This window comes from Canis lupus, chromosome 1, assembly GCF_003254725.2.
Source record: "Canis lupus dingo isolate Sandy chromosome 1, ASM325472v2, whole genome shotgun sequence".
In the NCBI taxonomy this organism is placed as follows: Eukaryota; Metazoa; Chordata; class Mammalia; order Carnivora; family Canidae; genus Canis; species Canis lupus.
Window position 1 is genome coordinate 56,919,457 of NC_064243.1, and position 25,792 is coordinate 56,945,248.

The 25,792-nt window shown below is 41.2% G+C and overlaps 3 protein-coding genes across 10 annotated transcripts in view; 2 read left to right on the forward strand and 1 right to left on the reverse strand.

The window, feature by feature from the left end:
• Nucleotides 1-1,999: 1,999 nt before the first annotated feature.
• The window catches only part of TRAPPC3L (trafficking protein particle complex subunit 3L), a 64,378-nt gene continuing 40,585 nt past the window's right edge, over nucleotides 2,000-25,792 (reverse strand). For 4 of the 6 annotated variants that reach the window (XM_049114777.1, XM_049114775.1, XM_049114785.1 and 1 more), the window contains 2 exons: nucleotides 7,693-7,878; nucleotides 2,000-4,229 (listed from right to left, as the gene is read on the reverse strand). In XM_049114777.1, coding sequence (XP_048970734.1) covers nucleotides 4,110-4,229; nucleotides 7,693-7,878 — 306 coding nt within the window. In that variant the 3' untranslated portion in view covers nucleotides 2,000-4,109. Of the gene's footprint in view, nucleotides 4,230-7,692; nucleotides 7,879-8,406; nucleotides 8,817-13,714; nucleotides 14,973-25,792 lie in introns of those variants that run through there. The other 2 variants (XM_025422818.3, XM_049114778.1) reach the window with 2 other exon arrangements.
• Nucleotides 3,170-25,792, forward strand: part of CALHM4 (calcium homeostasis modulator family member 4) — a 54,969-nt gene continuing 32,346 nt past the window's right edge. For both annotated transcript variants that reach the window (XM_025422807.3, XM_025422806.3), the window contains exon 1: nucleotides 3,170-3,235. The gene's annotated coding sequence lies outside the window, so the exon portion shown is untranslated. The remainder of the gene's footprint in view (nucleotides 3,236-25,792) is intronic.
• CALHM5 (calcium homeostasis modulator family member 5) lies at nucleotides 8,919-14,200 on the forward strand. Of its 2 annotated transcripts, none has more exons than XM_049114744.1 (2): nucleotides 8,919-9,627; nucleotides 13,070-14,200. In XM_049114744.1, the coding sequence occupies exons 1-2, from the start codon at nucleotides 8,919-8,921 to the stop codon at nucleotides 13,144-13,146; spliced, it is 786 nt and encodes a 261-aa protein (XP_048970701.1). In that variant the 3' UTR covers nucleotides 13,147-14,200. The 2 variants fall into 2 exon arrangements, with proteins under 2 accessions (XP_048970701.1, XP_025278595.3); XM_025422810.3 differs by having other exon boundaries at nucleotides 8,919-9,458.

The window sequence follows — 25,792 nt, forward strand, 5'->3', positions numbered from 1 at the left end:
TTTATCAGAATGAAGAAGTACAACTGGACAGAATTTTTTTTAATATGCAACCAACAGAATAAACAAAGCTTGGCTCTCTTTTTAAAGAAGAAAATGTTTGTCCCACTAAGTTTCTGGGGTTGAGAGGTTACCTTCATCACGGACTTCAGTGTTAATGAGGAGGATTTAATTAGCCTCCAAGGCTGTGAAATATAGCAATCACTCAGAGTCTACAGTCCCACCCGACAGGCCCTTAACAGTGAATAATATTATCTCTTTCGATGTTGACTGTGTTAGTTAATATTTAGTAGCTCTTGATGAAAGTGGCCTCTTTGGTTACAAGAGTTTTAATGTCGTTCTCTCACTTCATGCATCTGGTTTTCCATATTTCTACTTTAGTCCTTCATAAACAGAGAGTAAAGGGAACTTTCCACTTATTCATAATAGCCCATTCCAAATGCTAAAGAGATCCAAGCTTCTAGTAACTAACGGATGAACCTAAGGGATGTGAGAAGACAATAAGCAAGTATGTAGGCTGTTGAGGGGAGTATTTCTGATTCCCGAAACTTTATTGAATAGGAACCACAGTAGGTCTTCCCTGTAAATGGCTCAGGTAGCAATCTGGTGATGTTGTTTGAATAGCAATAAACTCTCTCTCTGACCGGAATTTTTCTTCCCTTTTGGCTTTGCCAAGACAATTAAAAAAAAAAAAATCTCTGCATTATTCAAGGTTTAGGGTTTAGAGTGAAGGCTTTTATGAAATAAAAATGTGGTGTAACTCTGTAGTTACACTGTGCAACTTCCACAAAGACATTATTAGAAAGACTCAGCTTCACACCAAGAGAGTGAAAATATACTTGGAAGCCAGAGGACAGTGTGCAACCTTTCTGGAGTATGAAATCTTTACATAGAAACTTTTCTGTTTTTATGGGTCACCATTCAGCATTTCATTGATCTCGGATGGTCTTTCTTACCTTTTCCTTTCTCCCTCTCTATTAAACTGAATCCTCCCCCTTAACTCTTTGTGTCTAAGCTCAAGGAGACCCGGTAGGTCTTTGGGAATTTGTGCTGTACATTAGAGTAGCCACTAGCTGCTTGTGGCTATTGAACACTTAAAATATGATGTGTGACTGAGGAAATGAATTTTTAATTTAAGTTCATTTAAATTTAAAAATTGAAGCTATTAAACAACACCAAACACAGATTTGTTGTTTTGGTAGGACTACTGGAAGCTTTGAACATTTAGCATTGAATTGAGATGTGCTAAAAGTATGAAATACACACTACAGTTTAAAGACATTTCAAGCAAGGATGTGATGTAAAAGATGTAAATGGCCTCAATAATTTTTATATTGACTAAATGTTGAAATAATAATACTTTGGATAATTAGTCCACTTATAAAATGTTGGATACATAGTGTAAATAAAGTATATTATTAAAATTGGTGTTCCCTACTCCTTTTGACCTTTTTTAAAAAGAATTTATTTATTTATTTATTTATTTATTTATTTATTTATTTAAGAGAGAGAGAGAGCAGGGGGAGGCAGAGGGAGACAAAGAGAATCATCAGAAGGTTCAGTGCTGAGCATGGACCAAGGATCAATCCCACGAGATCCTTGAGAGATCATGACATGAGCCAAACCAAAAGCTGGATGCTCAACCAACTGAACTACCCAGGCATCCCTCATTCTTACTTTTTGAGTGTGGCTATTAGAAAATTTATATATGTGGCTCTACTTCTAACAGTATTTTTAGATTCTTAACTTTCCTCAGGGTAGAGCACCTAGTGAATACAGTAGTCTCTCCTCACGTGCAATTTTGCTTTCCAGTCAACCACAGTCTGAAAGCAGATGATTCTCCTTCTGACTTCTGGTCAGAAGGTCCATAGTAACCTAACTCTCCATCGAAATGCCTCCATCAGTCACTTCATGTTATCTCATCATATAGGCATTTTATCATCACACATCATCACAGAAAGGTGAGTATAGTACAGTAAGATATTTTGAAAAAGAGAAATCCGACATTTATATAACTTTTATTATAGTATGTTGTTATTGTTTTATTTTGTTATTATTATTATAAATCTCTTACTGTGCCTAATTTATAAATTAAACTTTATTGCAGCTATGTATATATAGGAAAAACATAGTATATATAGGGTTTAGTACTATCTGTGGCTTCAGGCATCCACTGGGGGTCTTGGAACATATCCTCTGTGGATAAGGGAGGACTATTCTCTCAGTTAAATAGGTCACTGTTCATACCACAAATTCAATCCCAAAGACTGGTGTCTCCCACTCTAAGATGAGGGGAAGAAAGAGGAAGGAGAACAAGCCTTATCCCAAAACCCTCACCAGTTCTGACACTCCACATCATTGAGAGCATCAGATTCACCTGTCCTCAGGTGGGTGGGCAATGAAGACAGAGCGCCAAGGCAGTTTGGATGGCTGGGTCAGGAAAGAAAGGAGAGCACGATATAGTCAGGTTAGAGAATATTCCAGAGCATGGAACTTTTACAAAAGGTTAGTTGGGTACTGATTTAAGAGGAAGGCCCTTAGACATGAGTATTTTGGGTTCCTGGAGGGGTGAGTGTACTATAAAGGAGAAAGAGGAACAGAAGATGGAAATATCCCAAAAAGAATTTTTGGGATGAATGGCAGGCAAACATTCTTCTGGAGGCATCAGTTTAAAATACATGGCATTGTGATATCCCTTCTGACGTCAGGTAGTAGTCTTCTTCGAGACTCTACTCTTGGTCTTCTGTGGAACTGGTTTGAAGTTCCCTCCATGGTTGCTGCAACTGCCCCAGTGATGCTATTTGGTTCTTAATACCAACCTCGATGTCCTTTTGAAGAGATAGCTGAGTAGGTAGGGAACAAATAATTTCCTAATGTCTTCAAAATCCAAAAATGTGGAATTTCAGTGGTTCCTGATGTCATTTAAAGCCATTTATATAATTAGATATTTATCACATTCAATGGTGTCATTGTATAGATGAGAGAGAGCACGTAATCTTTTATGTGCCTGGCCCGAGATGAGCCATTAGTTAGGATCAGCTGAATCCACTAGAAATAGACCTGGGACTGTCTCTTCAGGCTCCTGAGTCCTTGTTGAGGTCTACCACGATCATATCCTTTATGCTAGTTTTAACTGATGGACCCACACTAATTCTAATGTACTTGGAATTTCAGTTTTCTGCAGAGTCCAGTAGATCCTGGACTGCCATAGAGGCTACCTGCGTATGCTGATGGTCTGGTAAAGATTATTGTTTATTTAATCCAGTACATTTTAAATTTTAAATATGTTCTGGTCACAAACTATGCTTTGTAAGGTTTTTTAGGGAATAAAAAATGATAGCAGAAATTCTAACTGAATAAGCTTTGGGGTAAGAAAGTATTTTCAAAAAATATTATTTACCTCTCATTTTAGAGGTTTCCTGGCCTGCCCATCAGCAATGTTTCATAAGAAAAGGAAGACATTTGGTCAATATTATCTAAAATTTACATGAATTAAAATTAAATACTATTTTAAAATATTTCAGAATTAGCATACAAATAAACAGCTTGCCTTGGTAGTTATAAATCAAGGGAGAGCAGCTTTAGGAGGCTGAAGTGATAACCCGAGCCAATATATAAGAGAAATCATATCCATAGTTACTCAAAAATATGGAAAAGTGTTATAAATGGCACTATTTCTATAGAGAATGTAATATATGGTATCTAGAAGTTGTCTACATATAGTGAACTCTATATTGTATCATTTCATCTATTTTTCCAATAAGAATGGATAAATATACCAACTGTGCAGTTGGTATGCTTTGTTTTTCATTATCATAAATAAATGAAATAAGTGGACTCTGTTAGGATGCACATATGATATGTGGAATTCATGTATGCTATCTTATTTGTATATGAAATCTTATGGAAATAAGATTGAAAACGTGTAATCTATAAGCAAAGGAAAAAAAACAGCCTTAAATCCTAGTGCTCTGCACTTCAAATTTCTGACTGATATATAAACCATTTAAAGCCCATGCCATTATTAAACAATTCAAAATTTCTATGGCTCTATATATTTAGATAATATTACTCCTCAACTGGCCACCCTGTGGCATTTTGCATGCAATTCTTCATTTTTTCCGTCTGTATTTTTTCTCATCTAGCTTTTTCAGAAATGTTATTCCTATTTCTGTCACACGGTCGCCTTTCAGTGTGTCTTGCAAGAATGTAACATCAGCAGCCAAATGAACCTAGGAAAGGGAAAAAATAAAAAATAAACCAGGCCTGCATCATTTAATTTTTTAAAACAAACAAACAAACAAAAACAACCTCTCTAAATTTGTCTCTGCTTTCAGCTTTACTTACCCTAGAAGGGGCTGACTTTCCTTTAGGAATGATAAAAAAGAGCTTGCTCTGAGAGATGAAGGGCCCTTTGCAATGTGTCCTCCAGACACGTTCTGACCCAGTGGCAGCTCTGTGGTGTGAGTCCACAGAGAGAAGGGGGGCCCAGGCCGGGCCCAACCTGAATGCCTCTGGGGGCAAGCCCAGAGAGATGAGCCCACTCTTGCTCACAGCGCAGAGCTGAACTATGGGTCCATCTCAAGAAGAACACAAATTCCCAACTGAAAGATAGCCTTGATCCAATGTGCCTTGTCAGACAGAATTTCTGAGGATAAATGGATTCTTAAACAATTTCTTTCCCAGTGACTTGCAATCAATCATTCTGTCATCAGCTAAATAACATAATCATTTGTCCTAACAACATTTAGGAATCACTTATGGCTTTGAGAGCTTTGAAAAAGCATCAGCTAAATAAATTATAAATATAAAATTAATGATAGAAATTACAGACATGAATATTTGATATCCAGCCCTTCTTTCCCTCTGTAAAGCATTTCCCACTTCCCATACATTGACGTAATCCCACAGGGTTTACTTCCCTATTCATTAAAATGCATTCACATAAGAGCAGCATATTGCTACCTACTACCCTCAGTAGAGTGTCTGTTCAGCTATTTTACGTCATTGGGATAAGTAAGATAACTAAGCAAAAGTACTTGGTTGGTAAAACAAATAATAATTATAAGTGATAAAACCTGAGTTTAATAGGCAATTGAAATACAGAAGTTATATTTACTGTCATTTCCCCCCACTCCATGAGATCTTTTTTGTTTTTTGTCAAAATTTAACAGAAGGTCAATTAAAATGAACAAGGAGGCTATGTTGAAGCTATTTGGATATTGGAGGCCGCATGAGGTCTGATATGTTTGTCATATAGCACATAGAATCAACTGTTATCAATGAAAGCTGGAGAATTCTTTATCCTATTTTTGCCTTTGTTTTATGGATCATCCCTTTGCTTATAAGGGAATATTTCCCTTCCCCTTTCTTGAGATTTCTGGATTATAAGGCAATCTTTAAAAATTGGTAGGATAGAAACATGCAAGATCTATGTGAATAAAACATGATTTCAATTCTTGTATTCTGTTGGATTCCCTGTTATTATGTCCTTCCTCTAATTATCAGCAGTAATTGAAAAATTACATGAATGTCTCATTATTGGGTGGGTCAACACATGTCGAGTCTTTGGCTACTCTCTGGTCCCACCACTCTTAATAACTAAGCTTCTGGAAAAATGAGACATTGTGGACTGTTACCTCTTTCTAAGCTGCCTTTGGCTCTACAGTCTTTGACAGATGGTGTTCTTCTTCCTTCACTTTCCCAAACCAGCTTTTACTAAGGTCCTTCCTGACATTTGGGTCCCTGCCTGTTTTGAATATTTCTCAGGTCTTGTTTTGCTTCACCTCTCTGCTGTCCTTGATCTTGTGACTCTATCCCTTTTCTTGAAATATTCTCCTCCTTTGTTTCTGACTCCATTCTGTCCTTGCATTTTTCTCACCTTTGATTACTCCTTCTTGGTACCCTTTGCAGCCTTTGTATTCTCTCTTCAACTTACTCATTACGTGTTATCACTTCCTAGGGTTCCACCTGTGACTCCTTTTCCTTCTTCCTCTATACACTCCCTACACGCTTTTGACAGTCCCAAAACCTCCTCAGCCCACATCTCTCTGTGGCTTCCAGACATGTGTAATAGCTGCTTATTGGATATCATCACTTGCCTGTGTGTTAGAGGCCTCAAACCTAGAACCTCCCAAGCTGAACTCCTCACTTTGTGTCTCCTAACCCCACTGTACTTGGTTTACTCTCTTGGTCAATAGTACAACCATCCTTACAGGTTGCTCAGAACCCTGAATAATTCCTGACTCTTCTTCCCAATCTTGTCTCTTTCAGTCAACTGATATCCTAGTCTTCAGTCTAATTAATTACTATTCTGCTTTCTTAATGTTGTTCAAATCCATTCCTACTGTCAGGGCTTTATTCTGGTTTTTCTTGACGTTACCATCAACAACTTCCCAACTGCCCTCTTCTTCCCTCCAGCATCCTACTCTACTGTACACTTCTGCTTTGACGACAAAGGAATGAAATTTCTAAACCACAAATCTCAAAATATCATTCCCTTGTTTATCAACCTCTAATAGGTCTTTGCGGCTTTCGTTACAAAAGCCTAATTCCCAACTTGGGTCATATTAATGCTCCCACCACTTTCTAAAAGTCAGGCCTCTGTGAAGAAGTTAAACCTCCTTTTTCCTGACATTATCTCCCTCAATCTACATGCCATCCATACTGAACTAATTCAAGTTCCTTGTTCCTTTTTTTAAATATATATATATATGTATATATATATATATATATACATATATATATATAATTATATCACACCTACAATCACATTCAAAGGAAAACTAAACTGAACCCTAATAGGAATACATTTAAAACCCAGAAGTCTTTTGAATATTTATAAAAACAGAAGGCCTGTAACAGTCTTACTAGTTTAAAAAGGCTGACTTCCTCACACACTATTGAAAGGAAGGTTCCTTGCTCCTTGCATGAAACATTCTTTTCGTGCCTTTGAACATGGTACTCATTTTACCTGGAAATGATTTTCCCCTGCTCTCCTCATCCTAAGGCCTTCCTTCCCCTAATTCTTATTTATCCTTCACATGCTAGCCCAGAGTTTCTCTAGGAAGTCATCTGTGCCCCACCACCCACGCCAACCCAGCCATCATCGACACTTCTTTACACATCTGACTTCTCTGCTGCACAGAAACTCTCAAAGGGCAGCAACTATGTCTTACTCATCTTGTATGCTCAGTGCCTTTGAACAGATGCTGATTACTGTCTTTGTTAAGTCGATGAATAGTCAGGTATGGAAGCCAGTCTCCAAAACAGATCACAATGATCTCCGCCTCCTGTTATTCACACCCTTGGGTAGTTCCCTCCCACAGTATACCAGGCTTGGCAGCACCTGCTGTGACTAGATCTACCAAGGGGCCCATGTGGCAAGGAATTTCATGGAGCCTCTAGCCCACTGTCAGCAATGCATTGAGGCCATGTGAGTAAGTGTGGAGGTGGATTCTCTAGCCTCAGTCAAGTCTCCACCACTGCAGCCATGACCAACGGCTGGACTGCATGGATATTAGGCTCTGAAAGGCTCTTAGCCACAACCTACATAGCAAGACTCCCAGATTTCTGATTCTTAGAAACTGTGTGAGATAATAAATATTTGTTGTTTTAAGCAGTTGTATTGGGGGGTAATTTGTTACACAGCACTAGATAACGAATATACCTGGCAAAATGAAATATGTGATTTACCATTTCCAGGGCACCTCTGATAATCCCACAGAGTAAATTGCAGTAGCACAGAGAGGATCGCCCGGCAGGGAGCTCTTCCACAAACTCCACCAGCGGATTCTTGTCTAGGATCAGGGAAAATTCAGTTCTGCTTGAATTGTTACAGGTCACACTGGGTGTAATCCCCAAGTACATCTTAAAGGCAACCTAATAAAGAGGAAAAAAACCCTACTAGAACTTGGTCAGGAAGAAATATCCATTAGCAGAGGACCCAAATATTCTCTTCCAGGTGGTCCACACAATGGTTAAGCATGTGGAGTTTGTAGTCAGAAAGTCTGGGTTCAGACTTTGGAATACTCAGCTTTGGAATGCACTGACCCTGAGACCTGTACAAGTCTTAAACCCTTTTGTTTTTATGGAATATCTTAAGGGACTAGTTTTCCGTGGAAACAATATGCTTTGCGAAACAGAGTTAAGTATTATTTCTCAAAAAATCGTTTTCCAAAATAAATACTGTGCAAGAAGGTAAGAAATTAAAATATTAGTCATTATTAGGGTCGAAGATAGGGGTGGGCATGAGGGCAAAGGCAGAGATACTAATCGAGAGGTTGCTCTCATCGCCTGGGAAAGAAACGGTGAGGACCATTCTCATTTTGTCTGTCACTCAAAATTCAAATGCTCCCTAAACTTTTCCATATAAATTTCAAATAGCCCAAATCCTAAAATTCGGCTCACATCTCTGACACTCGTCAGCTCCAGGGGATCCAAAATGCATCTTTCAGATCTTAAGGCAAAATAGCGAAACGTCTTAAGCTGCAAAGGAAAAGCCTGCATGAAATTCCACAATCGGAGACTTGGCTCCCAGTGAATTGGCTGAAACCTATTTCTGCTCATGCTGATTCCTCTGGCTGGAAAATTCCTAGACTGCTATTTATATGATTGAGAATCCAAGCCACGTGAAAATAACGTCAAATGGGAGCGGGGCACTTTGAATTTAACTCGGATCCTCAGTGTTTGGGCCCCGGTTCCACGGCGTGAAATCCCACCAGTAGGAGGCATTATCTGAACACGGTTGGGAAAGACTCATTCCTAGGGCATGACATTGTTTCCTTATCTGGCTGGAGTCAGTCTGGAGAACAGTCTGGACTGTTGTTCGTAGTGAAGAAGGAGCTCCACCCTCGGCCACTGCCCCGGCTGCTCTGCCCATAAGTAAGGCCGAGCGGGTTCCCCTTGCCGGGCCCTTCAGCATGGATGCTTTTCAGGGGATTTTAAAATTCTTCCTCAACCAGAAGACTGTTATCGGCTACAGCTTTATGGCTCTGCTGACCGTGGGCAGTGAGCGGCTCTTTTCCCTTGTGGCCTTTAAGTGTCCCTGCAGCAAGGAGAACGTGGCCTATGGGCTGGTGTTCCTGGTCGCCCCTGCCTGGGTGTTGCTGATCCTGGGATTTTTCCTGAACAGCAGGTCGTGGAGGCTCTTCACAGGCTGCTGTGTGAACCCCAGGAAAATCTTCCCCAAAGGCCACAGTTGCCGCTTCTTCCATGTCCTGGGCCAGATCACGCTGAGTTCCCTGGTGGCTCCGATGATGTGGCTCTCCGTGGCTCTGCTCAATGGGACTTTTTATGAATGTGCCATGAGCGGGACCAAAAGCTCGAAACTCCTGGGCCTGATCTGCAAGGACAAGCCCCGGGAGTGCTGGGATGAGCTGCACAAAGTCTCTTGTGGCAAAACCAGCCTGACAGCCGCGGACAGCGAAGAACTGAAGCTGTCCCTGCAAGCCCAGTCCCAGGTAAGAAAGGACAGGCTGCTCTTTCCCCCCCGCAGGAGCTCCAAGGACTCTCGCTCCGTCCTCCTTCCAGGCACAGCCGAGCCGCAATCCTGCGGGCACGTTGTGACACTAAATGAAAACTGGGACATGACGCAGCCTGCACACCATCTCCGGAAAAGCTATTTTGGAGGTTGGTGGCTCCGTGAAATTGCTGATTGGATTGTGTCTTTTCCACTTCCGAAAAGAAACTGTCCCCTGGGGGGAGCAGATGTAAATACTTAAGTGCTTTGAGAACCACCTCTTGGGGTTGACTTTGTGAATAATGCACGACACTAACTCATAATTGAGAGTTAATGGCAGAGCTGTGATTAGAAATTGCTGCCTTCTATCAATTATTTATTTTCAAACTGGTTTCTGAGAACCTGTGCATGTGGCACTCGCTTATTAAAATCCAGCCGAACCAAGTGATCTAATATTTTTCAAAGCTGCATGTGATATAATCAGCGCAGAGTTTTCCTCAAACGACTCCTGGCGACTGTTCGTTCTGTGTATGAATATTGTCAAAATTGAGAAAGATTTCCCGCGTAAACGGGGCGTTGGCAGTCTGGACACAGCCATTCGTGGAAAGGGACCATGTTCTCCAGGGAGGTTACGTCCTTTGCTCTTTGCGCTCTCCAGCTACAGAAGCTCTTACAGCAGTTTAGAAGCTCAGGGTTTAACCACAAAACAAAACAAAACAAAAAAATAGAAGCTCAGGGTTTGGGACACTGATTTAACAGAAGGAAACTGTAGCTTTACCTAATGGACACAGGGAAGTAGCTGCTCGCCCTTCCAGGTGCATGAGCACAAATCCAGATGTGAAGCCCTGCCCTGGCCTCGGGAAAAGGCCCAATTCCTACCTGTGAGCAGTAGGATCACATTCCCCAAACCAAAACAACTAATAAGGGTAGATAAACAGAGCCACAATTTGTCAGGAATGCCATTCATTTCAGAATGAACACACCGCAAATGGTATAATTTTACTTTTTCAGCAAGGACTTGCCTTTTCAACAAACTCATCGAGGCAGTCTGGTTTTAAAATCATACTTTCCAAAGCTGACTGGCAGTACAGTCGCACCAGACTTTTTGCACAAACCGAGAAGCTTAAATATGCACCACCACCACCCGCCCCCCGCCAAACAAAATCTTTTCATTAATGCATAAGGCACATCTTAGATAAAAACCTGCCAGGATCCCAAATGTCTTCCTTCTTTTGTTGAAGGAAGGTATTAATTACAAATGTTATGATACAATGAGTGATTTATGATTTATGTCCTCAGGCACCAGACTCTATTCAGTTAGTGCCAGATCCAAACACTTATCACTGTGTGAGCTTTTCTTCTCTAAACACAGGCATAAGGAAGTCATGCGTATCCTGTCATAGCTTAGTCTGGGCACACTACCTGTTTACAGCAGAATAGGAAGGACCTGGGGCTGATTTTCAGCAGAGGATGCAAGCAGGATGTGGACAAGGGGAGCTGTATCAATGGCAGGTGCTGACCACAAGTGGTTCAGCCAGGCAGGAGGAACGATCAATAGTTGGGTATGTGGGTGGGAGTGGAAAAAGTGCCCCATCCAGGGGTGGAGCAAAGAAACAAGAAATCCAGCTGGGTGCCTCTCTATTCTTAAGGAAGTTGAGTGGACTAGTGGCAAGAGTTTGGTCTTAGAGTTGGCTAGCCTTAGGTTTGAATCCTGATTCCACCACTTACCAGTTCTATGACCCAGAGCTAATGGTTTGACCCCTCTGAGCCCCTGTGTCCTCATAGTTGGGAGTCAGAACACCTACTTTGGAGGGTGGCTGGAAGACGTAGAGATAATGGACATACCTGAGCATAAAGCTGCTGACACAAAGTAAGTGTTCTAAATTAATGAGAAAACCACCAGGGTTTGCGAGAGGAGGCTCATGTGGAATGGAACGTATTGAGGGCTGCAGTGGGAGCATCCACCATGTCTGATAGATTCCGAGTACTAGGATTTGAGGAAGAACATGAGGGCTCAGTGCTCAGCACTTGGGTGAGAGCGAGGTGACGCTAAGGCCAAGCAATGTGGGAGGAGGAATCTGTAGTTGATCAAATAGTGTAACTCAGAACTGGCTCAGATACTGAGACGAGACGGCCCAATGGCCTACAGGAGGCCTGGCTCTATGGAAAGAGGAGGGTAGAAGAGGAAGAGGAAGATCTGAAATAGCCAACCACAAGTGATTCGAGGTAAATATGAGGACTTTCATACGATAGGAGCTGTGCCTCATTGGTAAATCATGACAGGAAGACACCCTGAGTTCAGTAATGCTTTTACACAAACATCTATACGTTTGAAAAATAGCAGCCTGTGATAATAGCTAACACTTCCTGAATGCATATGTATGTCTACAGGGACTTATTTTAATTCCCCAATTTCCTCTCTGTGGTGGGTAACTCCCATTTTATGACTGAGGAGATGAGGCACCCATAAGAAATGAGAACACCCAGAGGAAGGGGAAGGTTGAGATTTAAACCCACCTAGCGCCAGTCCAGAGTTGGCATTCCTGTGGAGTCTGGGACCTTCACAATGACTCCACAGTCTGAGCAGAGTGTGGGAACTCCTGATTTAAAGCACTGGAGTGTATTTGTAGTCCTGTTAGGGTCAGAATGGGTTCATTTGTGGATTATTGCTTCTATTTTCAAATAGGCCCATTTGCTGAGAAATACTAAGGGTCATTTAACGAAAATGTCAAGAGAAACTGTGAAAAGGCTCTGTTAGTTGTCCAAATAGGAGATTAATTCCAATTGTGACAAATATAATTAAGAACAAGAGAGTTTAGGAGGTAAGTTGAACTATTTTATTTGCTTTTAAAATTTGGAGGAAAAAAGAAAATGCCAGCTGAACCAGTCTGTCCTCAAAAAGGAATTTGGTTGTTGTTTTTCCTTTTTTCCAATTGCCAAAATTCAGAACCAATAATCCTGAAGGTTTAGAATGACTCTGGTTGTTTGGGGGGTTTTGGGGTTTTTTTTTGTTTTTTGTTTTTGTTTGTTTTGTTTTGGCTTTTATACAGCCTTTTCATTCTTTTAGCTTCAGTTTCTCCATTGTATTATGTCTGTCTCACTTTATCATGTATGATGAGTAGTGGGATCTCTCTCAGAGAGGGTCTGTTGTTCTCTGCAAACAACGTAACATGGAAGTCAGTCACTGGCCATGAATATGCACTTATCAATGCCTTAAAATTCCTGGCTGAGAAACTGTTCATTTGCTCCCATGACCACATTCACTCATGCACGGAATTCTTTCCTTTAAAAGCGAATACTACTTGAGGGCTTGGTTTAGCTGATTCTTGGATAATTTCTATTTTTGCCCTTTTCCATTTGTCTGCCTTCTGGTTATTTAGTTGCATACCAGCAATGGGGGTAGGATGGATAATAGGGATTAAGCAAACCTGAACTTTACTTTCACTGTTGAAAAAAAGTATTGTTAAAAAATTAACATGAAGGATTTCACATGAGGCGTGGCCATGACTGTGGTGTTAACTTAGCCAGGCACTTACTTACCGGTAACACCACCTCCGCTGCCTGGGAAGTGGCTTTACTTTTCCGCGTCCTCAATATTTCTTTCTTTCTAAGATTCTAGGATGGTGCCTGATTTGTTCAGCATCTTTCTTCTCTCTGCTCGCCACTTGTTACGCTCGCTGCCGATCTAAAGTTAGCTACCTTCAGCTGAGTTTTTGGAAGACATATGCACAAAAGGAGAAGGAGCAGTTGGAAAATACATTCCTGGAGTACGCCAACAAGCTGAGCGAGAGAAACCTGAAATGCTTTTTTGAAAACAAGAGGCCAGATGTCTTCCCTATGCCCTCCTTTGCGGCCTGGGAGGCTGCTTCAGAGCTGCATTCTTTCCACCAGAGCCGGCAACATTACAGTACCCTGCATAGGGTGGTGGAAGATGGCCTGGAACTTAGCCCTGAGGACGATGAGACCACAATGGTGCTTGTGGGTACTGCCCACAGTGTGTAGTCCATCCACTACTGCAGAACCACAGGGATCGGGATACACTCATTCTGACATTTTGGGCTGCATCCATAGCAACCCGGTGTATCTCTGTGTTTTCTCACATTTAGTGTTTCCTTGAAGACAAGAGCCCAAAGGGAAGCAGCTTTGCAGCTCCCAAGGGCAGGCAGTGTCAAGATATACTCAAACTGATGCCTAGGGACTAGTCAAGGGTTGGGGTTGGGGTTCAGTGGCTTCAAGTTCTAAGATTTTTATGGTTTGAAAGCAAGACTCATACAAGAAGTTTGGCCGCTCTTTGTGAACATTGGTCATGGCATCTGGGGACAGAAGTGGTGACTTGTGAGTAAGCAAGAAACTCTTGCCAGACTGCTGGAGACAGTGGGATCTGTGGTTTCGTCGGAGGAAATCCTTGTCCTGCAAGTCTATTCTACTACCTTTCAAGGACGTATGAAATCCTACCATTTGGAATTCATTTCCTTGGAAGCTGAAGACAGCAGTTCTCACGAATAACACAGTCAAAGGATATGATGCCTAAAATTTAGAGCTTTTTCACATGTTTCCACTGTGCGCTGAAAATATGTCCCTATAGTCAGGGCTGTCTTCTGACTTTTGGGGGCCAGAGGCACTGCTGCCTGCATGAACCCCTTTCTACATTAAAAAAGACACATACACACACATTTATGACTGTATTAATATAAAGACGAATACACTGATATTATGTATTAAAGCATTTTTTGCAACCCAAAAGTTCATTCATTTTCTTCTGATTTTAAAAGAAATTAAAAACACCTTCGTGAGCCCCAAAAATTTCATGGGTCCTTGGTATAGTAGCCATTGTGCTGAAAGGGTTCCTGACTAGAGGTCTGAGGAAACTGTCAAAACTGCTTTTGCAGTTTTATGTTTATCAAAACCAAACGCAAAATGTGCATCTACTATGTAATATACCCATGTTCTTTTAAATATATATATACATACATACACACAGAGTGGAGGGTGGAGGATGTAAAGTTCAGTATATTTGCAACATATGTGATATATTATTTGGATTTTAAACATGGTGTGTGATTAATATGTAACAACTGGCTCTTAAAAAGATTCTGATTTGAAATGTTTGCCAATTTCTATGACACATATTTAAGTTACCAAGGTGAGATCACTGAAGGCAGAGTGAGGAAGAGATGTTAACCACCGGCTCTCTTGAGCCTTTCAGAGAAGGTATTAAAGCTAGTTTTCATTTACATTGATTCTAACCAAAGCAACTTCATTGCATCTTTGGTGCATCTGGGTTTCACTTTAATAAAACCCAGCCATGGTAGTACAGCTCAATGGCTCCAATTGAGAGATGGAGTCTTACCCTTCTCCCCTTGAATCCGGCCTTAGTGAACCCAAAGCACGTAGCAGAAATAAAGCCAGATTTGTGGAACTTTCTGCCTTGTCTCTGGTAATGCTCACCCTGGCAGAAGCCAGTCACCACAAGAAGACCACTTACCTGAAGGTCCAAGTTCTGAAGAAGGCCAAGCTAGCCAAGTGGAGGGAGAAAGAAAGAGAAAGAGAGAGGAGCTGGTCAGCCCCAGCTGTTCCAGTCATGCTAGCTTAGGTGCCAGACGCACGAGTGAAGAAGCCATTTCAACAGCCTCAGTAGACGTGACATGGAAAAGAACCAGGGAACCCAACCAAAAGCCAGAACAAAGACTTCAGGGCTATGGTCCTCGTAAAGCCTTTCCCACCATGCAGATTTTTAGCACCCCTTCTGAGGCTGTGGACATTGCAGGGCACTCTCTACTGTGTCTTCCCTAAATCCCTGACCCAGAAAATCATGAGCTTAAATAAATGTTTGTTGTTTTAAGCCACCAAATTTTGGGTCCCTATGAAGCCATAGATAGCCTAAACCTTAAATATGATAATCAGAATTTATTAAGGGAGAGAAATTAGAGGTGAATTGGATTTACACATAGATTTATATAAAATTCTCTTTATGGGTAAGCTTTTCCTTAATTTGTTCCTCTAGATTCCATTCAGCAGTATCCTTGGTGGCATGATTTAAAAGATGCTAACTAGGCATCTCTTCAAAATTGCTCCACCAAAGCCTGAGATTAATTTGCAATTATTTCTGGGTAAATTTGTTTTGAGAGGAACACACTTCTGTGGGTTAAATTCTGCTTTAAATAGACATACTACTGAGAGAAATAGCATATGATCTGTCATTAATACTCAGAACAAAATGGAAGCAGAAGGTACAGGATAGGTTGGCCTTGAGGAAACTAGAAACAGATTGTTCTTCTAGTCTTGCTCTTCAAAATGTCGTGGTCAGACCATCCGCATCATGAGGGAGTTTGTTAGCAATGCAGAATCAGACCCCATCCCAGATCTGTTGAATCAAATCTTCAGTTTGACAGGATCTTAGGTGATTCCTACACAACTGAAATTTCAGAAGCTCTAGAGCCATGGTTCTCAAACTTTCAGCTCATGTCAAAATCATCCAGAGGGCTTGTTAACATGGAGACTGCTGGGACCAAGGTGTCTGATTTAGTAGGGCTGGGGTGAGGCAAGAGAATATGCAATTTGTAATCAAGTTCTCAGGTGATGCTCATGCTGTTGGTCTGGAGATCACACCTTGAGAAATGCTCTAAAGCACAAAGCAGGCCATGCTGGGGAGGCTAGAAGAGATTCAGAATCTTGGGTCCCACTGGAGAGTTACCTAATTAGACACCTTTGTTATGTTGTTATCAACCTGTCTGGGAACATGGGGTGCCTTTCCATTTATTTTCCATTTCTTCAAGGCTACCTTTTGTCCTTTAGAAATATTTTAAATTTTTCCTCACACAAGTTTTATTAAGTTTCCTGTATTTGTAGGCATTCTTCTTTTCTGCTATAGTCAATTGTTTTTTTTTTCCCATGATATCTTCTAAGTCGTGATTAGTCAAGTGCATGAAAAAACTATTTCTTTATGCATATTATTATTTTATTCTTTGTAGAGCTCTTCAGAATTAGAAAATAACCATTTCGCTACCCCTAATGACATAATGGATCTACACAATAAATAATGAATTCTAAACTACGAGAGGAAAGCATGGTGGGATGAGGACTGTGCCACTTGAAGCCACTCATCTTCCTTAGTATCTCTAAAAATGGGACAGCCAGATATTCTTGCACAGTGCAAGAATAAGTACACAGTATCACCTGTCAAGTACTGCTTCCTAAAGAATTAAATCTGAATCTAATCAAGGATTTAGACCCAATTACTACCTCGCAGGAAATAGAGGTCAAAGAAAACAAGTTAATGAGGAAGCAACCAAGTAAATCAACAATACAGGACATTCTCTTTGACACATGACCCAGTTTTCTACAGACCAATGACATGAAAAAAGGACAAAAAAAGAGACAAGAGACTTAACTACCAAAAACAATATATGAATCTTATTGTAACCTGTTTCAAACAGCCAACTATAACAGAATATCTTTGCGATATTTAGGGAAATATTCACAAATGAGTATTAAGTGGGTATTAGATGACTTCAGGGAATTATTTATAATAATATTATAAGCTAAACACATGTATATAAAATATATACCATGTTATGTATAATAATAGCATGGTGGTTTATAGCTTTTAAAAAGTCCTTATCAGTTACAGATGCATGTTGAAATGTTTCTGTGTAAATTAGCATTTATGTTTAGAATTTTTTTTTTTTTTTTTTTTTTAGAATTTTCTTTAAAATATTCCAGCACAGGGGCACCTGGGTGGCTGGGTCAGTTAAGCGTCTGCCTTCAGCTCAGGTCATGATCCCAGGGTCCTGGGATCGAGTCCTCAGTTGGGCTCCTTCCTCAGTGGGGAGCCTGCTTCTACCTTGCCCCCTCCACCATCACCCTGCTTGTGATCTCTCTCTCTCTGTCTCTCAAATAAATAAATAAAATCTTTAAAAAAATAAAATATTTCAGCACAAAAAAGGAGGGTAGCTAAAAGATGAAACAAGATTGGCAAAAGATTGATACTTACTGAACCTGGATAGATGGTACATGGGATTTATAATACATTCTCTTTAAATTTGTGTATGCTTGAAATTTTTCACAATAGTTATGCAATGAAATAAATTATGCTCACCTCAGTTTTCTACTGAAGTGTTGCCAATCAGCTCCTGCTTGCCTGGATTGTACTCTCTAGGATCATCCTCAGAAAAGGTTCTCAGGGAATATTATTCCCTGAATTCTTAGATATTCAAATGTTGGCCTGTTCTCTACTTGAAGGACCGCTTAGCTGGCTCACACTTTTTCAACTTGGGTGTATGTTAAGTGTTACTCTGTTTTCTTTTGTTACTGAATGTTGCTGAGGAAAAATTCAATGTCACCCTGATTTCCTAACATGATGTTTTTGTCTATATTTTCACATCTTGTTTTTTTTAATTTTATTTAGTTGAGAGAGTGTGAAAGAGCATGAGGTGGGGGGAGGGGCAGAGGAAGGGAGAAGCTCACCTCCTGCTGAGCAGGGACCCTGAGATCATGACCTGAGCCAAAGGCAGACGCTTCACCACCGAGCCACCCAGGTGCCCTGTATTTTCACATCTTTAAAGTCCAATAATGCTACTAGATATGCCTTCAGAGAGGTTTTCCCTGCTCCAAGCTACACTCTTTCATTATGGAGAAACATTTTCTTCTGTTTCAAGAAAGTGGGCCTGTGAATTTCCTCGTATTCTCCTTGTTACATTACATGATTTTCAAGAAATGTTATGGTTTGGGATTCAGAACCTTTTTTTTTTTTTTAATTTTTTATTTATTTATGGTAGTCACAGAGAGAGAGAGAGAGAGAGAGGCAGAGACACAGGCAGAGGGAGAAGCAGGCTCCATGCACCGGGAGCCCGACGTGGGATTCAATCCCGGGTCTCCAGGATCGCGCCCTGGGCCAAAGGCAGGCGCCAAACCGCTGCGCCACCCAGGGATCCCGGGATTCAGAACCTTTAAACCACTGCTATACTTTTATTGGAATTCCATTAATTGAATAATAATTTTTAAAAATGAAGTTAATCTTGTGGTCTGGATTCTCATTTCATCTATTCCTACCCTCTCCTTTCTCTCCACCTGTCCATGTGACCAGAATACAGTCAATCCTTGATTTTTTTGACATGTGTAGCCCCAGACCTATGAGGTAAACAGCAAGGAACAGGGGATCCACACACTTATGTGGCAGCTGCAAAGATGAAGATCTTTGTGTGGTTGCTGTCTTGATTCTCAAATATTTTTCTCAATCCCATCATTGCCCAGCGTTCCCCAGGGAGCCTAGCAGCCCCGCCTGAGGCACTGACATCAGGAAGGATCTGGTTCCAGTTCTAATCTAAACCTTAATGAAGCCCAAACTGTGTACTGGGACATAGTGAGGTTTTAAGAGAGACAGGAGGACAAGCTGAGCTACTGAGGCTGGAGCCTGAGCATGGAGGGAAGCCCCAGAAAGGGGTCTCCAAGCAAGACAAGTGCCAGAACTTTAAACTTATACCTGTTCGAGTAAGATTTTGATCAAGAGCATTGATTTTAATCCCTTCTGGGATTGGAACATATTTATTACAAATATAAAATGTCCTATTTGAGTCTGGAAGGAAATCTGCTCTTAGGCAGCTTCAAATAATATTTTCTTTTTTCTTTTTTTTTTTTTTACAAGATTTTATTTACTTGAGAGAGCACACAAGGAGGGGGAGAGGGGCAGAGGGAGAAGGAGAAGCAGACTCCCTGCAGAGTGGGGGGCTCAATCCCAGGACTCTGAAGTCATGACCTGAGCCCAAGGGCGAAGGCAGATGCTTAACCAACTGAGCCACCCAGGTGCCCCTCAAATAAAATTTTCTATGTTCAGTTGGTTAAAGCTGAGTTATGCAGAAAGAACACTTGAGCTCTGAGATCACATTCTAAATTTTGCTCTTCCACTAAGGAGGGAAGACTGAATTAATGTTTATTGACAACTTATCATGTGATAGATACTTTACGTGTAATTTATATTAAAAATTTCCCAAGCGTCCTGGGGAGACGGTATTATTATTTCTATTTTTATGAATAACACCGAAGTTTAAAAAGGTCAAGGTTAAGCCTAAGAGAATAGAGCCTAAATTTGGACCTGGATTTGTCCGATCTTTTAACTTCCACCACAGAAATGTTGTCTCGTGTTGGCGTATTACTGAGTCATTCTGCTTAAGAAAAAAACCTCAAGAGGCGCCTGGGCGACACAGTAGGTTGAGCATCTGACTCTTGGTTTTAGGTCAGGTCATGATTTCGTGGTTGTGGGATCAAGCCCCACATTGGAATCTGTGCTCAAAGCGGAGTGGGCTTCAGATTCTTTCTCACTTTCCCCACCACTCCTCCCTGCTAGAGCACACACACTCTCTCTCAAATGAATAAATAAAATCCTAAAAAAAAAAAAAAAAAGAATACCTCAAAATGTATTACATCTTTGGACAGAGTACGTAACTCATAAAACAGTTATTAGTTGCACTGTAAGAACATTTTATTCCTAGATTGTAACATGAACGGATTTGCGTTTGCATAAACAATGATTGCTGATGGTATCAACAGAACAAGATTCTTTCTCCCAGGGTTTTGGGGGGTTTTTTTGTATTTGAATAATGGGAGGAAACATGAGGGATAGTAATCAGTGCTTAAAAAAAGCTTACTTCCTTAAACATCTGGCTAATTATAAGTGGGTCTTACTGACTCTGCATAGGAAATAAGCTGTTAATAAAAATATACAGTCACAAACCAGTGTTTGATCAATTTCAATCTTCTTTGGAGTGAATGTCCTAGAAGACCCAGTTTCTCTTCCTACCTCTTCCCCATGAGATAAGCTAGTCATCCCAACCGCTGGTGGGGTGGCCTTTGTTTCAATCAAGACTATCTACTTTTTTCCCAACGACATTTTATTTTATTGGAAACACTTAGAAGAGATCGAATGAGAGGTAACTCTGGAAGAATTGGGGGTGAGGGCCTGGAGGAGTGGCAGCCCTCACATACCTCCTTGCATTTACAGCAATCACCCTAGAGCACTCACCAAGGGACACAGTTGGCATACTTTTGCTTTAAAGCAGAGAAAGCCCATGCAAATCACTTGGGGAGCATTTTGAAAGTCCTGATGCCTGGGTCTTATTTCCAAAGACCATCACTCAATTGGTCAAAAGTAGGGAGGGTCTGGGCATCTGGAATTTTTTTTTGTTTGTTTGTTTAAAGCTCTAGGTGATTCTATGAAGCAGTAAAAATGGAGAACCATTACTCTGGAGCATCACTGAGAGGTCAGGGCAAGTCTGAACAAAATCTTACTTCTGACATGAATTAAGAACACTGAGCTAGGGGATCCCTGGGTGGCTAAGCGGTTTAGTGCCTGCCTTTGGCCCAGGGCATGATCCTGGAGTCCCAGGATCGAGTCCCACGTTGGGCTTCTGCGTGGAGCCTGCTTCTCCCTCTGCCTGTGTCTCTGCCTCTCTCTCTCTCTCTCTCTCTCTCTCTGTGTGTGTGTGTGTGTCTCATGAATAAATAAACAAAATCTTAAAAAAAAAAAAAAAAAAAGAACACTGAGCAAGGAGGCTCCCAAGTGTGGCTGTCTTCCAGATAAGTCTCTGAATCATCAGGCCCAGACAGACCTTGTTCAGCCCTTGGGGTTTGGTTCCCCAGAGTATTCCCGTGGCCATTTTCATTTCCTGGGAAGGAATTTCACTGTAAATAGTTACAGGGACAAAATGCTCCTATTTTCAATCTGCATACTTCAGTTTGTTTCCTAAGTCAGGCTCTTATGAATCTCATCCAAAAGAGTTAAGAAATAGGACTAAAAAGGAGACTCTCTAACGCAAAGTTAGGACAGCCGAGGTTTTCATGTGCTGAGATATCTGGCACATTGAAGACTTTCCCCTGGAGCACCTTTGGTAACAGTGCCAAGGAGATGAGGTGCCTAGATTTAAAGCCAGATTTCCTATAAGACCTGATCATACACAGAACTGGAAGATGGACATTCATCGGTAAGAGGGGATAACTTGCAGAATTTGCTGACAGCTGAGCCTTAAGAAACACTTCTCTGCAACTAAAGGAAAAACACTACTACTCAAGCGTCGTCGTAATAAAGGCTTAGGGGTAATCTTCGCCCAGGTGCCCTGCTTTCCTGTTGGAACTCGGCCGTGGCTAATTGATGTGGTCTGCTAGGTTAGGCCCAGGCCGTCCACAGGATCCACAGACTCTGTGGCTCTGCACACAGGCTCTTCCACAAAAGAAAACTTCCTACGCCTTTCTTCTTTCACCCCTCCCAGAGGTACAAAGGGGAATAGACCAAGTGAGTGGGTGTTTATGTAAGGCAGTTCTTGGCTACTCAGACAGGGGAGTTAGGCCCAAACGTTTCTATTTCTTTAAACAAGCTTCTGATTTTTAATAAGGTACCTGTTATATTTCTGGCCCAAATGGGAAGATTTCTCAAAATATTCGACGGGTTCCTTTTGCTGTTAATATTCATTTGTTTAAATACTGAGGATTTTATGACTATAAAGGGTTTTTCTTTTCATTTAATTTTTTCCACTCCCTTCTTCCCTGCTCAAAAATGTTACTAAGTAAGAAAATGGCCTGACATTCAGTTGGCTGTGAGGCCAGCCTTCTCTGGAATGCTGTGTGGTGCAGTGCTGTGACTTCCATGGAATTCAACCCCTGTTTATCAAGGGCTCCCACTTATTTTAATATCATCTGTTGGAAAAAGTGGAAAAAGGAAAGCAATTGAATAGGTCCCTAACACTACAGTGTGAGTTAGCCTTTGAAAAATGGTGATTAATAGCAAAAACAAAAACCAAAACAAAACAAAAACCAAAAAAACCAACCTTGTTTAGGCTTAATCTGATTAGCTTCCACTGTTGGGGGAGGGATGGAAGGAAGTGTAACCCTAGAACAGCATGGAGGGCGAGGGTGAGGTCCCCTCCAGTGCCCTCTCCCATGGATCCAGCCCCACCTGCTCCTCACCGGGAACAGCGCTCTGTGACCTGGTCTCCAGTTACACCTTGTCGCCTGTGAACATTCACACTCTACTTCTGTCCAGACCCGTTACTCGTTTCCCCCTAGACTCTGAGGACCCTGTGTTCTAATACCTCAGTTTCTGACTTCAATCTTCTGGGTGGGGGTGGGAGGCACATACAATAATGGCCACATTCTCAAACATCTATTTACAGAGTATTCTAGTATCAAACAATGGCAAGACACCAACGTATTTTAGGATGGTGGCGGGGAAGGGGGAATCTTTGAATTGACAGTCATGACTGTTGGCTGTCTGATGTAGGTGAAGTAAGTGGTAGCCACCCTGCACCCTCTCCCCAATCTTCACCTTGAATTATCCAGATTGCCTAGAGATTATCTTGAGTACAGCACTGAGCTGCCCAAGGTGGAGCAGATCTGATCTGAGGGGAAGTTTCCCTCCATTAGTATCTGTGTGGGGAGCCCAGAGCCTCCTCTCTGTATCCTGGAAGCAAGGAGGCTGGATCAGGGCATATCATCTGGTCATGTTGACAGCAGAGCAGGGGCAGTGAGGTGCTCCCAGCCGTGATGAGATGAGTCACCTTTTGAGAGGATCATCAGCAAAGACCAGACCTCAACCATCAATGGGAGATTTTAACAAAGGGCAGAGGTTGCCCAGTAATAAAAGGGCTCCAGGTTTCCCTCTAACCTATGCCATTCAGTCTATCCCTTTAGTATGTTGTGTATAAGAAGGAGAGTGTATGTGTGGGTGCGAGGATGCGGGGAAGACAAGGGAAGTGGGGGTGGGTGGGAACAGAGGCAACTTTAAAATTGATATTTAAATTTTTTCCCTGGTTAAAAAACATTCAAAGGACAGAAAAAAGTCTCCTGATTGTGTGCACAGAACTAGGATGTTGACACAATTCGAATGTTGTGCATTGTACTGGGAGCAGTACACTTAGGTTTACACCCAGAATTGTGAAATATGATGCCTTTTAGGAAAAGTATTCCTTTTAAACATGTACAATGCTTAGAAAATGAAGGAAGCCGGGGCACCTGGGTAGCTCAGTTGGTTAAACGTCTGCTTTCCCATCAGGTCATGATCCCAAGGTCCTGGGATTGGGCTCTCTGGTCAGCTTTCCCACTCCCTGTCTCCGGTCATCACCTTCTTGTGCCCTCTCTCTCTTTCTCTTTCTCCCTCTGACAAATAAATAAATACAATCTTAAAAAAATAAAAATTTAAAAAAGAAAATGAAAGAAGCCAAATATAATCAGAAGAAAAAGGAAGGAGGAGCACCTGGGTAGCTCAACTGCTTAAGCATCTGAATCCTGATTTTGGCTCAGGTCATGATCCCATCAGGGTCGTGAGACCAAGCCCCACAGAGGGCTCCAGGCTAAGTGGGGAGTCTGCTTGAGATTTTCTCTCTCCCTCTGCCCCCCCACATGCATACTCTCTCTCTCTCTCTAAAATAACTAATAAATAAATCTTTTTAAAAATTTTAAAGGAAGGAAAGTAAAATACAGAAGCATAAGGAACAAAACCTGTTTTGTTTTGCTATGTTTTTAAGAGGAAGAAGACACCTAAGATACTCTGATGTCTCTGTCTTGAATGGCCTGGTTCAAGTTCATTTCACTTGGGCAGTTTTCCTATTCACATAAAAAAATCAGGTCATCTCTGGTAATGTTCTCTAAAGAAAAAAAAAAAAAAAAACAGAATGCCAAGAGAAAGGACTGAAAAAGATTTAGAAAAAGAAACAAAAGCAAAAAGCCCATGGGATTAGAGGATCAGAACAAACTTCTATGATTGGTTCCTTTATAAGAAATTCAAAAGAAAACCTAATACTGTCTGTTGCAGCACAGCATCATTTTTCTCAGAAGAAATCTGGCTATCTCCCTTGGACGAAGCAGCCCTCTAAGTTTACTGTTCTAAGAAATGTCTGCCCCACTCTTGGCTAATGGTCTAAAATATTTATTTACAGGCAGCCCCGGTGGCTCAGCAGTTTAGTGCCGCCTTCAGCCCAGGGTGTGATCCTGGAGACCCGGGATTGAGTCCCACATTGGGCTCCCTGCATGGAGCCTGCTTCTCCCTCTGCCTGTGTCTCTGCCTCTTTCTCTCTGTGTCTCACATGAATAAATAAATAAAGTCTTTAAAAATAAATAAATGAAATAAAATATTTATTTACAACAAATAATGTGATTTGGCTTAAATTGCTTCCCAGAGGAAGTATTTTAAGTTTTCTTACTTGATTATTACCTGCAAAACATATAACAAGGACAATTCTATTTCAAAACCTTATACTTCACATGCTACATGGAGCCTGCCAATTCCCATATAGAAGAATTCTAGCCTCTGGAACAATGGAAAATTCCAACATTAGTAAGACAAATATGAGCAGAGGGTTCACAGGTAAAGAAGACTCATAAATAAATGTTGCTAATCTCCAGACAGGAAGAGCAAGGTCTTTACCAATTGCTTTGCTCCATTTTGAGAAATTTCAGGATGTTTTCATACCCAAATCCCCTTCCTGGAGGGGCTCCCTATGATGGCCAGGCTCTGTGACTCATTCTACTTCCATTCTGGCCATAGGTAATGGACTAGAAGGGCATCTGAGAGCTGGGGCAGTCTGCCCACAGTTTGATACAGGCTGGAAGATGCGTGGATGGAAGCTCTACCCACAGAGGGCAAGTGATCTACCCCACAGATTAGGGGCTTTTTCTGGAACTTTGATTATAAGACACAGAGAGTCACAGAAAACAAAAGACACCCAGAGAGAAGGGAGTAAAGGAGAGTAAGCAAATGTCCTGAGGCAGAGAGTCTGACACGGGTGGAGAAAATAAAGAATAGAAAGATGTCAGAAGGTAACTGCAAGAGCAAAAGAGGCAGAGAATAGTTGAGTCACCAAAATGACAAGGACTGAAGCAAGGAGCCACAGACGCCTACATGACACGGTAGATGGGGGATTTCCTGATTTCTGCTCTGCCATGAGGCCTATCTGTTGTGTCCCAGAACATCCTTACAATCAACCACTATGACCCAACATAACCCACCAACCAGTGGCATAAAGGAATCTATCCAACACAATTCGGCTCCATGATGAAGTTCAGGATACATTTCAAATATTTTCCATAATTAATGGAAATGATTTATTTAAATGATCAATTTTATCTTTAATTAGCTTCTCTTAATAATGAAATCTTAACCACAAACAGGTTTGGAAAGTATGAAAAACACTTTTGTACAACTAAGGAGATGCTTTTTTAGCTCTTAGACTAGAGAAAGGTATAACTGTATTTTCTATCTGCTCTTAGAATAAACTGGAAGTGATAGATGCCTGTTGAGTCAGTTAAGTGAAATTTAATATCTAATGATTTGATTACCTATTTCTTTATTTT

Bases quoted from the DNA above. Each gene is read 5' to 3' on its own strand.
- CALHM5 (XM_025422810.3), top strand. From the start codon at position 8,919: ATGGATGCTTTTCAGGGGATTTTAAAATTCTTCCTCAACCAGAAGACT. The intron at 9,459-13,069 runs GTAAGAAAGGAC...TTTCTTTCTAAG, and splicing joins CCCTGCAAGCCCAGTCCCAG to ATTCTAGGATGGTGCCTGAT.